This window comes from Etheostoma cragini, chromosome 3, assembly GCF_013103735.1.
Source record: "Etheostoma cragini isolate CJK2018 chromosome 3, CSU_Ecrag_1.0, whole genome shotgun sequence".
NCBI lineage: Eukaryota > Metazoa > Chordata > Actinopteri > Perciformes > Percidae > Etheostoma > Etheostoma cragini.
This window is the reverse complement of record NC_048409.1, coordinates 26,902,784-26,916,670: the sequence shown is the minus strand read 5'-3', so window position 1 is coordinate 26,916,670 and position 13,887 is coordinate 26,902,784. Positions and strand designations below refer to the sequence as shown.

Below are 13,887 nucleotides of genomic sequence, written 5' to 3'. Positions count from 1 at the left end.
AACATAGGGGTGTGTATAATTATGCCCCCTATATCTTAACGCAGAAAATGTATTTACTGTACATTATTCATTCAAAAAAGAAAATTGTTGTCCTTAAAGATTGGATTTTTCCATTTTTTTTAAATTAAGGCATTAAGATAATTTTCCAAAAGACATTTTTTAATCCTCTTTTTGGTCTTCTTTAGCATGGGTGCGTAAACTTATGCAAGACGCTTTACATAAGAGGGCAACAGAATGTGAGTAGTTGAAACTTGACTTTAATAGGTTATGAACTTAATGAGGAAGCATCTAACCATCCGGCCAGGCGGGAAATATCTGAGTTTCAGGTTTGACAGAATAACACTATGGATACAGAACGATTGCTTGAAGCATTTATATGTTTTTAGTAGTGCCAATGTCTTGTGGACTAGAGTCACCCCTCTGTTTAAAACCACATTCTGCTGTCAACATTACTCTGGCTGCTTTCTGTGCCCTATGTACTGTACCAGACAACAGTTAGGACACACTTTCTTATTCACTTAAATTGGAAAGTGTGTCCAAACTTTTGACTGGTACCGTATTATTTTACATGTATTGTTCTACACATTGTACTTGAGCAGTTAATCTTTCAGCACAGGCTTTGGTCAAAAGGGATATCTTTACATGCACATAAGAATCAGGGTAAATGGGAAAATCCAGGTTATGCAGGACATCAAACAGCACATTTCTGTACCCTGATGATACATATAAGACACTTAGGACAAGGGCTGTTTTCTCACCATTTGACATCGTCGTTGTGGCCCAGGTAGTGTCTCTGCTGCTGCTCCTCGGTGTTGTACAGCACCACCACAGAGGCGTTGAAGTAGACGATCTCTCCTGTGGGCAGCAGGTAGAGGTTGGAGCGGCAGTCACGTCCGCGGTAGCCATACCTGGTCCACGATTAAGTTAGGGAACAAGAACGGTGAAGCTGGACCAGCAAGAGAACATTTACTATTCCGATTTTAGGTATTTAGTTGATGCTCTTTACCAAGTTGACTTCAGCTCATGCCACTTTAACAAGATCTAGATTTACAATATCAATCAATCAAAATTTCTTTACATAGCACTTTACAACTACCAGCAGGTATCCAAAGTGCTTAACAAAATGAGTAAAATCACAACATACAATAGAAAACAGTAAAACAGTACATATGAAACCAAGAGTACTACTCACTTCAGGTGATCATACATGTAAGAGGAAAGACAGTCCCACACTCGTAGTCACAACATTTTTTTGTTTGTTAATATTTACCAATGCTTCTTTAGGGAATCGCCTGAAGAAAGTAAAGCTTGTATGACCCAAAGTTTATATTTCATGTTCACTGACAAATAACTATGTTTAATAAATGATTTCTATCCATCTGTTCCAGAGGTTTTAAAAGTCTGTCACAGTTTGCCTCCCTGAGACTAATAAAGAACTTTGAGCCTCTGATCAAGACAGATAAAGAATTAATTCATTTCTCATTCATTAATCCACAGACTCCTGATCTGTCAATAAACTCTCTCTATTCCTCTGTTTCCCTCTCCCCGCCTGAAGGATACACCCACTGCAGTTTGAGCTTGCGGTCAGGTAGCGCCACCTTGTGGTCGAGGCTGTAGCTCCCCCTCTGCTGATCGGGGATCTGCATGGTGACGGGACGACCTCGGAGGAACATCCTCACATAGCCGTCCTCTGCAGGGAAGGAGCGAGGGAAAGTTAAGGGGACAGAATGGAACGAAGAAGCAAAGATCTGGCAGAGACAAGTAGAAGAGACAGAACAAGGAGGGGACGGTACACTTGTCTCTTTTTGTGAGAGTTCCATGAGTCTCCATTAAAAAAAAGACCCACACCAACATATACACACACAGACCTGACTTCCATCTTCTTTTATCTTTCTTCGTGTTAAATTCTGGGATTAGAAAAAAAATGCCACATGCTGACATGATGCCACAAAATCCATACAGCAGAATTCTTGCTTCTTGAAATCTAAAAACAGTAAAACACTTCATCTTCTCCCAAAATCAAACAGAAAAAGACCTTTTGAGAATCACTAGCTGAATGTCATGATGGCAAACTAAGGGACCATGACTACACAAAAAAAACTTAAAAAAAAAAAAAAAAACTGTAATTGTCACAGATTAAAGATGTTCTAATCCTGCCAGTACTTTGTTACTAAACTGACTACAGGGGACACTGTGTTATCATTAGATTTGTTTCTTTTAATTTTTGACATTGCTGTTTTCTGGAAAATTGCTTGTTAGCATTTCCCACCAGAAAAAAGAACGAACAGGAATGAAATGGTCAGGCGATCCATACACAGACAGAACATGAGACTGCAGAGCAGATACTTCAGTAACATTTAAACAATATGGATGCTTTAGGCAATACATTCTCATACAGACTTCAGAAGGCAATTATTCTCAGGCTCTTGAGTTATTCTAATGGATGTTCAATATTTATAATGACAAAATCCTTCAAGAGTACTTCAAGGACTACTGAAGGCCAATTGAGTTTCACACATCAGAGGCTGCTCATCCTTTTCATAGATAATTAAAGTGTGAGAGTAATGGGAGGGTAAGACATAACTACTGCAGTCTTAAAGTAGGCACTCTTACTTACAGACACAAATAGAAAAGCATCTTCTCTTACCTGCATTGACAGTGCATTCTTTGGATTTGCTGAAACAGAAACGAAAGAATGAAATGATAGGATGATTTAGGGTGTGGCTGTTATCCATAATGGAAAAGTACCATCAAACCAGTACATCAAATCAAATATTACACATAACTGTTTTCCAAAACTCCTGTGAAACATCTGGCGTTCACATAAAAGATTTGGAATTATGTATTTTTTGCTTGAAAGGCTGCACACCTCCGCTCAGTTTCACATTAATCAATCAATAGGACGTCTGTGGAAAAGCTGCAGAGCACAGAGTCAGCAAAAGCACAGCAAGCAGGCCACACATCCTATAATCAAGACTTATCCTCCTGCATCTCTTGTCTGAGATGATGGACTCTGGAGGCAGGATTAAGCCCACAGGGCTTAGAAATATTGTTTTTATGTACAGTAGCCTACATATTAACTGGGATGATCAGCATGCACCAAACTTGTGGAATTAAAACTTGTTTATTTTAAACTTTATAACAATAACCAACAGGTAAAATATCCAGCAAAGAGGTGTGTGAAACATCTCAGTTAAAAAGCAGAACATTTTCACATCCTACAACGCTCTGGAAATTATTTTCCAAAAACAGTTATTAAAGTTGATTTGTCCAGGCTTCCGAAAAATTAGGATCACAATTTTGATGCATGTAAATATTTCAAAAAGTCTGTGTGATGTCATTTTGTTTTAAAATTTTTTAAACAGAGACCAACAGGCCTTTTTTTGGCCAAGTCTTCTAGTGAATAGAAAGTTAAAGCCGCCCTCGGCATTCATCTTTGTTACTGAACAAGACGCACAGCTAAAAACACAGCTCAGTTTTCCTTTGAAGTATAGACAAAAATGAATAAACTCTTTAATATGACTGTGTACACAGGTTGATAAAGAGTGTCTTTGGTCGAGTCAGCAGACACAAAGTAAACAGAGAAGCCTTATTATCTGTGTATCCACACATGAATGGTGTCACTGAGTATAACCAGTTAAACACACAGTGAATATGGTGCTCAGCCCTACAGTATGACAGGGAGGATCAGAGGGAAGATGACAGAGAGCAGGGAGATAGAGAAGCACTTGTGTTACATAAAAAAAGCTGAATGGATTTCTATGAAAACGTTGGGAAACTACTTTAAATTTCAAGTGACAACCAGTTTGTCAGCCATTTTGCCAAAATCCATAGTAAGACCTGTCAATCAAAACCTGTAGCTGGCTCATCAGTTCGCAGCAGCAACTCTTCCTGAATCAGCCGTCTGTCAACCAATCAGAACTGCCCGCTGAGCATTTCAGTACACGCTCACCACTCAGCCTAACCTGTCAGGATACTGTCAACCAATCAGAGCGCAATCAGTGCTTCCTCAGCTGACAGGTGGATATCACCATGGCAACAGCAGTAGAAGTAAGGTTTGATGAGATAAGGGAAATTGAGGGCGTGTCTCTTCCTGCTCAGCAACAGGAGAATCTGGGGCTATGTGTTTAACTTTCCTGAGTGTCTGTGGAAGCATATAGAAAGCTGGTGCCGCTGACACGCAAACAAATTAAGCAAGAGAAGAAGATGATTTCAAATAAATTGGGTTTGGTAAAAGGTTTTGAGAGGCAGGAAATGCATAAGAAGAGTACTACTGAACGTAACTTTTGCTTGTTGAGAAACAGGACACCTTCAAGCACCAGGATGAACTATGTGTGCCTGCTTTTCCTAAAATTTGTTTAACAGGGAGTTACCTGGGAAGGTTACCTAAGATGAGTTTGTCAGGTCACGTTAAGTGAGATTAATTCATAAGGTTTAGTCATAAAGCCACAATGTGTTTTCCAATCAATAAGAGACAGGGTGAAGAGAACAGAGAATATTTATGAATCATAAATAAGATCAGAGCTTATGTGTGTGTTTGAACATACAAAAGGATCAGAAGAAGATTAAAGACAAGATGATCTGAGGACCTGACTGGTGTCTGTTGTGTCTCTGGGCAGCTGAAGGCGACCAGCCACGGTGTTGGCTCTTTAAAGTAACCACATAAAAGCCTGTTTGTCTGAACTGTGTGTGTGTGTGTGTGTGTGTGGGTGTGGTCTTCCAGGAAGATGAGGAGTGGCCAAGTTCTAGCCAATGAGAGAACAAGATTGATTCAGAGACATTAATTAGTGCAGGGCATGCTGGGTAACTGGCAGCCAGACAGGGCAAATAACTGGATCTAAAACCCATGTGGCTGCAGTCCCAGTCACAAGAATTCCAGGGAGAATGAATGCACAAACAGACCACTCATTTACATGCAGCACTGAGGGTATTGTTGGCATTTTCTGCCTGCGCGCAGTCTGAAAACCTAATTGGTTTGTAGAAGGCCCAGAGGGGACTAATGAGCAGCAAAGACTTTTCAGGGTTCCTCTGAGAAATGCAACACACAGACACAGCAGACAGAAACAGTAATTCATGTGCCGGTCTAAAAAACGTCAACAAGAACCTTATTCAGCTCAATAGAGATTGCCTCATGTATGCATGCGGAAATGGTTTACATGCTGATTAATTCATGTTTACCATGTTCCCAATTTGAGGCGTTTGTGTGCGATTCAAAAGGAATATCCAATGCTGCTCTTTGTCCTAAAAGCACTCTCTAACAAGTCTGACAGCAGCAGGTGTGTTGGACTTAAAAACAATGTGGCAAGATTTCCAAAGTTTTTTTTTATTTTTTTTTTAAGTAACGACTTTTAGACTGTCAGTGCAGAAGGATTAGATAATCACAGTGTAAGTATGTTATAAAGCACTGATGAAATCTCACATGGTAGTTTGTTTTTTTAATCAATTTAACTTGTTGATTTATCATTTCAGTGCTGTATGCTTGTTCTTGCATCATACTGTATTGTAACAAATAACACGTTTTTTTGTGGCTAAATGCAATCAGTGAAATAATCACTCCAGTGTGCACTTTAGCTGACAGCTTTGTCCACTTGATGCAAAAATACATTTGTTTTAAATTACATGATTACAAGATATTCATCAACATTTTATCTTATGGAGTAAAGTGCTCCATCAAACTGGGTGAAACTGCAGTGGTGGATGTTGTAGTGAATCAGTTTTTATGACAGTGATGCAGGCGGAGAGAAGATGGATATTGCGGTCTGACTGATGGATCCTACACCCAGCTGTGTGCCCTTTATGACTGAAGAACTGCAGTGGTTCAGATAATGGACACAAACGTATCTGATCATCTTCACTCAACAAAAACATTCACTAGAGACTGAACTCCATTGTCACATTTTACATAGACTGAACCACTTTGACGTTATCGTAGCATCTGACAAAATACCAGAGGAAGAGAAACAGAGATAGCAGGATAGAGAAAGAGAGAGTGAGTTGGGGAGGGGGAGAGAGAGATTTGACTGTAAAAACAGAAAAGATATCAATCTTTTCAACATGATGCAAATCTTTTAATCTTTTCCTTCATCAGAATTTGCATGGTTTTAATCTGACAGAGGGCAAGTTATTTATTCTAGTTGTTAAACCTGGTTTATTTTACAAAGACTGTTCAGGCCACAATTACAGACATAAAAGTATTTATTCAAATTGAATATGTAAAGCTAGCCTATACCTTTAAGCTTTCCTTTGTCCCATTAAACAGAGACTAAATGAAAAAGACGGGTAGAGTGGATATTTTCCTTATTTGTTCTTGTATTTGCATTAATCCAGACCCGTTTTGGCAATACTCAACTTTGTACAATGCCTTAAGTTCACTTTAAAATGTACTTAATATTGGATAAAAAGAAAGGCCATCATAGATCCCTATCTTGCACCCGACACAGCGCAAAGCCTGACGCAAGCATCTTTGCTAGTGTAAGGCCAACGCAGTGTTCAATTTCCCGTCCAGTGCCCATGTTGTTCAAATAGAAAATTCACCTGCACCCATAGGCGTCCTGGTCTTACAGGGAGGTGTGTTCAGGTGAATTCTTGGCGTTTTGCCATCTTGCGGCAAAAACCTGGTCTAAAGTCAGTAGCTCCGCATTTTATTGTTATTTTGACAGTGCATTAGTAAAACGCGCCTAGGCCTAGCCTAGCCTCGCGCAGTGTGCGACACACACACACACACACACACACACACACACACACACACACACACACACACACACACACACACACACACACACACACACACACACACACACACACACACACACACACACACACACACACACACACACACACACACACACACACACACACACACACACACACACACACACACACACACACACACACACACACACACACACACACACACACACACACACACACACACACACGGCTTTTAAAGTGAATGGGAGATGACACTGATTAATCTGACATGAATTAATGAAGACACTAAGTACAACCCTTATGAACCATGCGTCCGGCACACAGACCCTTTTTTCCGCCATAAAACTAGCTAAAGTGGATTCGGACACGCCCTAAACGCAACTGCGCCAGATACTTCACATTGTGCGCTTAGATCGTTAAAATAGGGCCTATAGTATGTTAAACTGGTTTGTTGGAGCAAAACCTGGTTTTAGTTGTTAAAAATGCTTCTCTGCAGAGATGTGGTCAATATGTTTGTTGCATGTTACACAGGCGGTCCAATCAATGTTATCAGTATTGCTGCAAGCTGAGCAGAATTGGTAATCGTAAAACATCAGTCCCACAGCTGCATCAGCCTCCTGTCTGGACACAGTGCTGCAATGTAGTGTTTTTGAACATCCTTTCAATTACAAGCTGCGCAACAAGTTTTTAGAAATGAATGAATGAATTAGAATCCCTTCGGAAAACCTGAAAATGAATGTCAATCTAGGTACCATCCAAAGCAGCACATGCAAATAGAACTACATGTGTCATTTTTTTCATTTCCTTGTGATCTCCTGCAATACAAAAGCAGGAGCTCTGTTTTGTTATATCTGATTCTAGCAGCAGACAGGACATTCACTTTACTGACAGACCTGCTGAGCAACGCGTGTTCTGTCAATTCACATTTTCTCATCCTGTGTGCGAGAGTCTTGTGTTTGTTTGTATCCACCATCATTAGAAGCCCAAAGACAAAAGAGCCAATAATTACAATTACAATTAAATTGGCCCCTATATGACAAAAATAAGAGACTTATTAAGTAAAAGATTCAACTTACAACATCAACACCTTATTATGGTTCCCATATAAGTCAGATTTCCGTTTCTTTGAGCAGATGAACAATGGCAATACATCATCTGAGAGCTTTTCTTAATCAAAAGCAAGTTTCAAATAATCATTACTTAATTATAATAATTATTGAATTTATATAGTTTCACAAAGTCAAAGCTGCTTACTTGTTTGAACTACACAATTAACCTATGACTATTTCTTCTTTAGTATTTGTGTCTTCTTAACTCTTGCCAATTACTCTATGGTTCACTGACACAGCTGGCTCTTGTTTCTGTTGTATTCATGTTACCATGCTGCAGCCCCTCCCTGCAGCCACCCACAGATCCGCAGACGGCGGATAAAAAACGTTTTGCGTGACAACAGAGTTTCATAAAGACAACAACACTTCCTCGGGCTGTGGTGAAGCCAGAGCGAGCGACTACAGACAACTACCTTTTTAGACTTAAAATAACCAAAGATTTAAAATGGTGACGCGTGAATCCATTTTAAAACACCATCCACACAGTCTTTAGTTGTGCAATCTGTAATCTATTTAAATACTAGCCAAACAACAGATGAGGAACTAGCTGGATGTGACACCAAAAAAGTTAAACACAGTTAAAAGTTATTGTCCATTTTTTCCCTGAAATTAATTTTGTGTTGTGAAACGAGCGTAGGGCTTTCTGTTCCAAAAAGCTGTATCCACTATGCTCACAGTCTTCCACTCTCTTTGTCAATCATTGATCATCCATTGTAAAGAAACTGTTTACCTGGAAGACTTCTTCATGGCTCCGTTACAGTAACAGTCAACAGTGGTGAGCAGTCAGAGCGGTTCCTGTCCTGTTCAACAGCTACAGCAACACACAACTTCCTGCTTCACTGAGCAAACTTTTAGCTCAGCCTAAGAGGACCCATCATCCAATCAGAATGCATTTCCTGACTGCGCAGCCCCACACCCTCTGCCCGGTAACCACACCCCCTTTTACCAAGCACTGTTAGAAATCTGATCCATCAGCAGAAAGACCCGAGAGAGAGGGAGAGAGAAGGGAAGAGGGAAAGAGGAGTAGGAAGGAAAGAAATGACATGTTGATACAGTAGTAGTAATTAGAAGTAAGCCAGCACGCAATAAAAGACAGACAAAAGTGTGCGTGACTCTGTAAAACCAAAGATAAACTTCCTGCAGGTTTGTTTACCGATGACAAAGCGATCCACGTGTTGTGTTCACTTGGCTGTGACACGTGGATACTTACCCTGTCCATCAGGCTCACAGCTGTGGACTCAAAGACGTATAGCAAGCTGATTGTAAACATAATTCATGGTGACATCCCAGATTTGCTGTAGGCTAACACGAAGAGCTGACTGGAAATGTTACAGACACAGATGATGATGATGATGAGACAGATCAGACGGTCCAAAGGATGACAGGTAATGCTGTGCAGACTCAAAAACACAGTCTGAATGAAGCCTGAGTGTGCTTTAAACTTCAAAACCTCTAAACCAGCAGTTGTCAAGAGTCCCAGCAGGTCTGGCACTGAAGGCAGCGCAGAGGCATTGTTCCTCTCGTCTTTTCTCATGCAGCACCAATTTCCTCAGATTGTTGTACTCAAAATGCAAAAAAAAAAAAAGAAAACTCCCTGGGATTGCCTCCACACAGCTCTCCCAGACCATTCCCCAAAACATGAAATACCTTTTCTTCACAGCCACATAAACTAACATCATGGCTGCCGCAACATATTTTGAGTTGGGGAAATTTCAGCCAAAGTCAATCCCCACACACACACACACACACTGCATTCATCACATCATGCTGCTGCTACTTCTTTCGGTTACAGTTGCTGGGTTTTGATGCGCTTTTGTGTTATAGGCAAGCCAACTTTTGTACCGTTGACCCGCTGGGAAAGTCTCCACAACTATCTTCACTCACGAAAGAGTGTCAAAGGCACGCAGTGTGCATCGCACTTGGCAAAACTGGCAGATTCATTCTGATCAAATTATGTGTTTATCTCATCTCAACCAAATTTTAAAATCAGATTACATTTGATTGTAATGAAAAGCAGTAGGTTAATATCAATAATCAATTCATTAAAATAAATGTATGTCCTTTTTCATGATGGTTGTAGTTTGTCTACCTTTCGCTACGGTGGTGCTGCAGAACCCTCCGCACCCCTAGTTCCCACGGCCGTGATGAAGGCTCTGACACACCAACCCGACGGCCGACCGTTGGGAGAAGAGGTAGCCGGACGGACCAGTCTCCCCGAGTTAGTCATAGAAGGGCCTCGGAACACCGACGTAACGCCAACATGAGCATAAGTTCTGCACATAAGCGAGATGTAATACGTCTCCATAACAGCAGGGAGTACCAATCTGTATTGTTGCCCCAAAAAAAGAATGTGGTGGCTCCTTCAGAATACAATCTCATATTTTACTAAAATAGTTCACGAAACGTGTTTCTGAAAACATTTGAAGCGAGAAATAGGCCTTGCAGTTGCTGAATATGTCTTCATTTCAGATCGACAAAGAGTTTGGTCAGATTTTGAGAGACGCTAGTCACACTCATCCCGTTGGTCATTTGCGGGTTAGTGCTCCACCGATCAGATTGGTCATTTGAGTCCGACTGCAGGCAGTGCCCGCCTTCCGACCAAGCATATCAGGTCGGCCAAAACGAAGGACGACAGCCCCTCCGCTGGATGATGGCACGGAGCACACTGAACAGACTCGAGTCACTGACATCGCCAGACAGTCATACTAAACCGATAATCGGCCGTCGGTCAGGGCCATAAAATGCACAGAGAACACACAGAGTGTGAATTTGGTGCCACCTTGGATTTCTTGGGTTTTAAAACTGCTAAAAGCAGAGCCTGAAATTATGTAGATATAGATAGATTATATAGATATTTTTGCATTCTTTGCCTGGTTAAACAAAGATCTTTGGTCTAGTTTACAGATAACATTTAGATGAACAATGGAATTATATAGTAATAATTAATAGTATTTTTGAAACAATATATTGATAGACACGGCATAAGGGTAACTTTGGCTTTGTCACAAAAAAAGGTGCATTACTGTAGTTATAATCTCTATTTGTACTCATTTTATCTATGAAAGGTTTAAGATACTGTGCCTACTGTCATGACACATGAATTTTATTGGTGTAGCTATCATTCTAATCAAGAGACAGTGAATACTGTGCATGTATTCAAGTATTCAAATTACCTGTCTTCTGATGACTTGATCTGGTTATTGCAGGTCATTTCTTACCATCTGAACTTGATGGGCAGGTTCAATATCAAATAAATTAAAGTCTGATCACAAAGAGAATTTCCATTGTAAATTTTTTTTCTCATACCAGTTATCTTTAATAAGTCAACCATCCATGTTCTATACCTTCTTATCAGGGCCATTGCGAATGGAGCTTATCCCAGCATGCATTGGTAGAATGACAGGTCCTCGTACCGGTAAACGTAATTTTTTTAGCGAAAGTTAGCGTTACCGGTGCCCCCTCTTTCGCCCCCTCTTTAGTAGTCTTTACAGTTAGCTAAATTTATCATACAAAACTGGAATAAGGCACCAAAAGGACTACTAGTAATTTAAAGATGTGGTTGCACTGGATCTGGACCAAAAGAATAACTCTGGTGTTGGAAGCAGTGTGTTGCGATTCTGCCTTCTCCCATCGCGACACAGGTTCGTGGAATGTTGCATTTTTGGTTTTATTTTCCATAACTTTACAGCCCTACCCTTTCTCTTTCTGTTGGGACTGTATGACGCTCTAGCCTGTCTACAGACAGAAAGACAGGGGAAAGTAGAGAGGTAAGACAGCTCATTACAACAATCTTTAGCAACCCACTGAACTCCTCCACAGCCCTGCTGACCCAAAATATACAAACGTGTTCTCTGAGCTTGATAGACGAGTTTGTTTTTGTTGAAACATTCGGTTTAAAATGTTTTCTCTGTCTTTGTGTAAAATGTAACCGATAGTTGTTTTTCTAGTATCACATAGTATAAAGAAATGTCTGCGGTATGACGTGTACGAGGTGTTCATCAATTTATTAACAGAGCATAATTTATACAAGATTCACCATCAAACTGAACAAGGATGTTACCCTTTGCCTCCGGAGGAGCTGCTGGAGGAGGTGGTTCGACTCCGACTCTCCGCTCCCATCTCTCTCCTCACCATGGTGAGACGCTCTGTGGACATGCTCTTCCTGAACGAGAGGAGACAAAAGCGTTGTTAAGGAGAAATCAGTATGTTTATTACATTTTCAATTAACTTTGCCCTTCCTCATCTCTATTTTCTAAAGCAACTACTAAAAAACCTGTATACCTCTTAATGGACTGTAGCACCTCCTTCTTAGGAGAGGAAGGGGAGGAGAGGAGGCGTTTATGTTGAATGTAGCCATTACTCAGAGGTCTGGAGGGCAGAGCCTGCAGGAGCTGACGCACTGAAAGATGACAAATTACTATTAGCTTCAGCATATGAGGAATTGACAGATGTTAAAAACGAATCTAAATCTGAGTCACTTTGTACAGTATGTGCAGAATTTGCTGGGAAAAGAAATTTGCAGCACAGACTTTTCATCCTCTGCATTTGGCTATGCAGAGGAAAAAGGAGAGGCATTTATTTTATTTTTGAAATGAGAAATTAAATGTGTCAAGAGTCTGACACTGCAGGTGTTGCGGTCAAAATGGTATCAGGTGACTGGTTTGCAACATGCGGGACTTTGAAAGGCCACCTACAACTTTTAAAAATCATTTGTTTATTTTTTATTTATTTTTTTTACAAGTGGTGGGCCATTTTCACTAATGACAATATGGAATAAATGACAGTATAATCCATATGAAGTAGTGTTGACAGGACACCAGCTGCAGCAGTACATTGACATGTCACGGCACAATCTTTCCTATTGGTTGCCAGGCTGAGGTGGGTGTGGCTTACCTGCATCAGAGCTGTGGGAGTTTACAAAGCGGAAGTTAAGGAGAGTGGGAGGACAGTCGGAGCAGGAAAGACATGCATTTCTGAATGTGATGAGTAAGAATCCTTTTTATCTATGAAGTTGATTTAATGTTATTTGTTCGCGTCTTAAATGTCTACAAAGGAGCTGTCAACGGAGCACCAACTAACCAGTGTTGGACCACAGAGAGAGAGCTGGTAGACTGACTGAGTGGAGCAACGCAAAGCCAAGAACAGGTAGGCCAGTGTTATCCAGTCGGCAAATTTTCAAATGTAGTACTAGTTACCTAGAACGCATGTCTTTATGTCTTTATTTAACCTGTAGCCTGGTGGCCAAGAGTTTACCTCTTTTGTTGTCACATGGACGGGCTGCCAAAACTCTGGAAGCCCCTAGACGTAACGATATTATGAAGTTTTTAAAGGGGTTGTGGTAATGTGGTGACACGTTATTGAATGGTTGCTCAAATTTGACTATCCATCACAGTGGTATACAATCTATCTTAGAATTTTAACATAAAACCAGTGGAAACAGAAACACTGATGAAGCGTAGTGCCTGGTGAGAAAACTAACTAACTAGGAAAGGCTGCAGGACTTTGGCTCGCTTTTCTCCAGTTACCTTTCTTACCCTTGCTAGGTGCTGCTGAAGCTGTGGTGGCCAGAGACCTCCTCCCAGCAGCATGGACTCCAGGTTGCATCCCCAGTGTCTGCTCCTCACAGTAACCCAGTCGGCGCAGGGCATCAGCCAGAGCTGCCTTCAACAGCTGGATCTCATCCTCCTGCAGCTGCAGCTTCTGCTCCAGGTGGGAAACCCGGTCCTCCATGTCCATGTTACTGCCTGCCGACACCGTGTCATCTGGACAGGAGGAGAGAAGATTTAAGTTTAGGCAAGTCACACGAGGAGCCCTTACAACATGTTTTCTCTGTTCATATGAATTTAAAAAAGAAAAAAAAAAAAAAAAAAAGTGTATTGGTGACTAGAGAAACTTGCAGTGCCAGTATACAATCCGGTACACCGCAGACAGGGTCTAAAGTTAAACTAAATGACACCCTGAAAAAGAAAAGTATAACACTGATACAATTAAGTCAGTTAGCTTACTCTAATAACTCTATCACATGCAACTTAAAACATTGAAACTACGAGGACAAAGACATGACAGT

At 40.8% G+C, this 13,887-nt stretch overlaps 1 protein-coding gene across 6 annotated transcripts in view; it reads right to left on the bottom strand.

Moving 5' to 3' along the window:
• Positions 1-13,887, bottom strand: part of eml2 (EMAP like 2) — a 31,352-nt gene that overhangs the window by 8,566 nt on the left and 8,899 nt on the right. The window contains exons 2-8 of one of the 6 annotated variants that reach the window (XM_034867212.1): positions 13,346-13,582; positions 12,102-12,219; positions 11,881-11,982; positions 2,648-2,676; positions 1,869-1,907; positions 1,561-1,690; positions 759-908 (exon numbers count right to left, since the gene is read on the bottom strand). In XM_034867212.1, the coding sequence (XP_034723103.1) occupies positions 759-908; positions 1,561-1,690; positions 1,869-1,907; positions 2,648-2,676; positions 11,881-11,982; positions 12,102-12,219; positions 13,346-13,582 (805 nt within the window). Of the gene's footprint in view, positions 1-758; positions 909-1,560; positions 1,691-1,868; positions 1,908-2,647; positions 2,677-8,550; positions 8,705-11,880; positions 11,983-12,101; positions 12,220-13,345; positions 13,583-13,887 lie in introns of those variants that run through there. The other 5 variants (XM_034867213.1, XM_034867214.1, XM_034867216.1 and 2 more) reach the window with 5 other exon arrangements.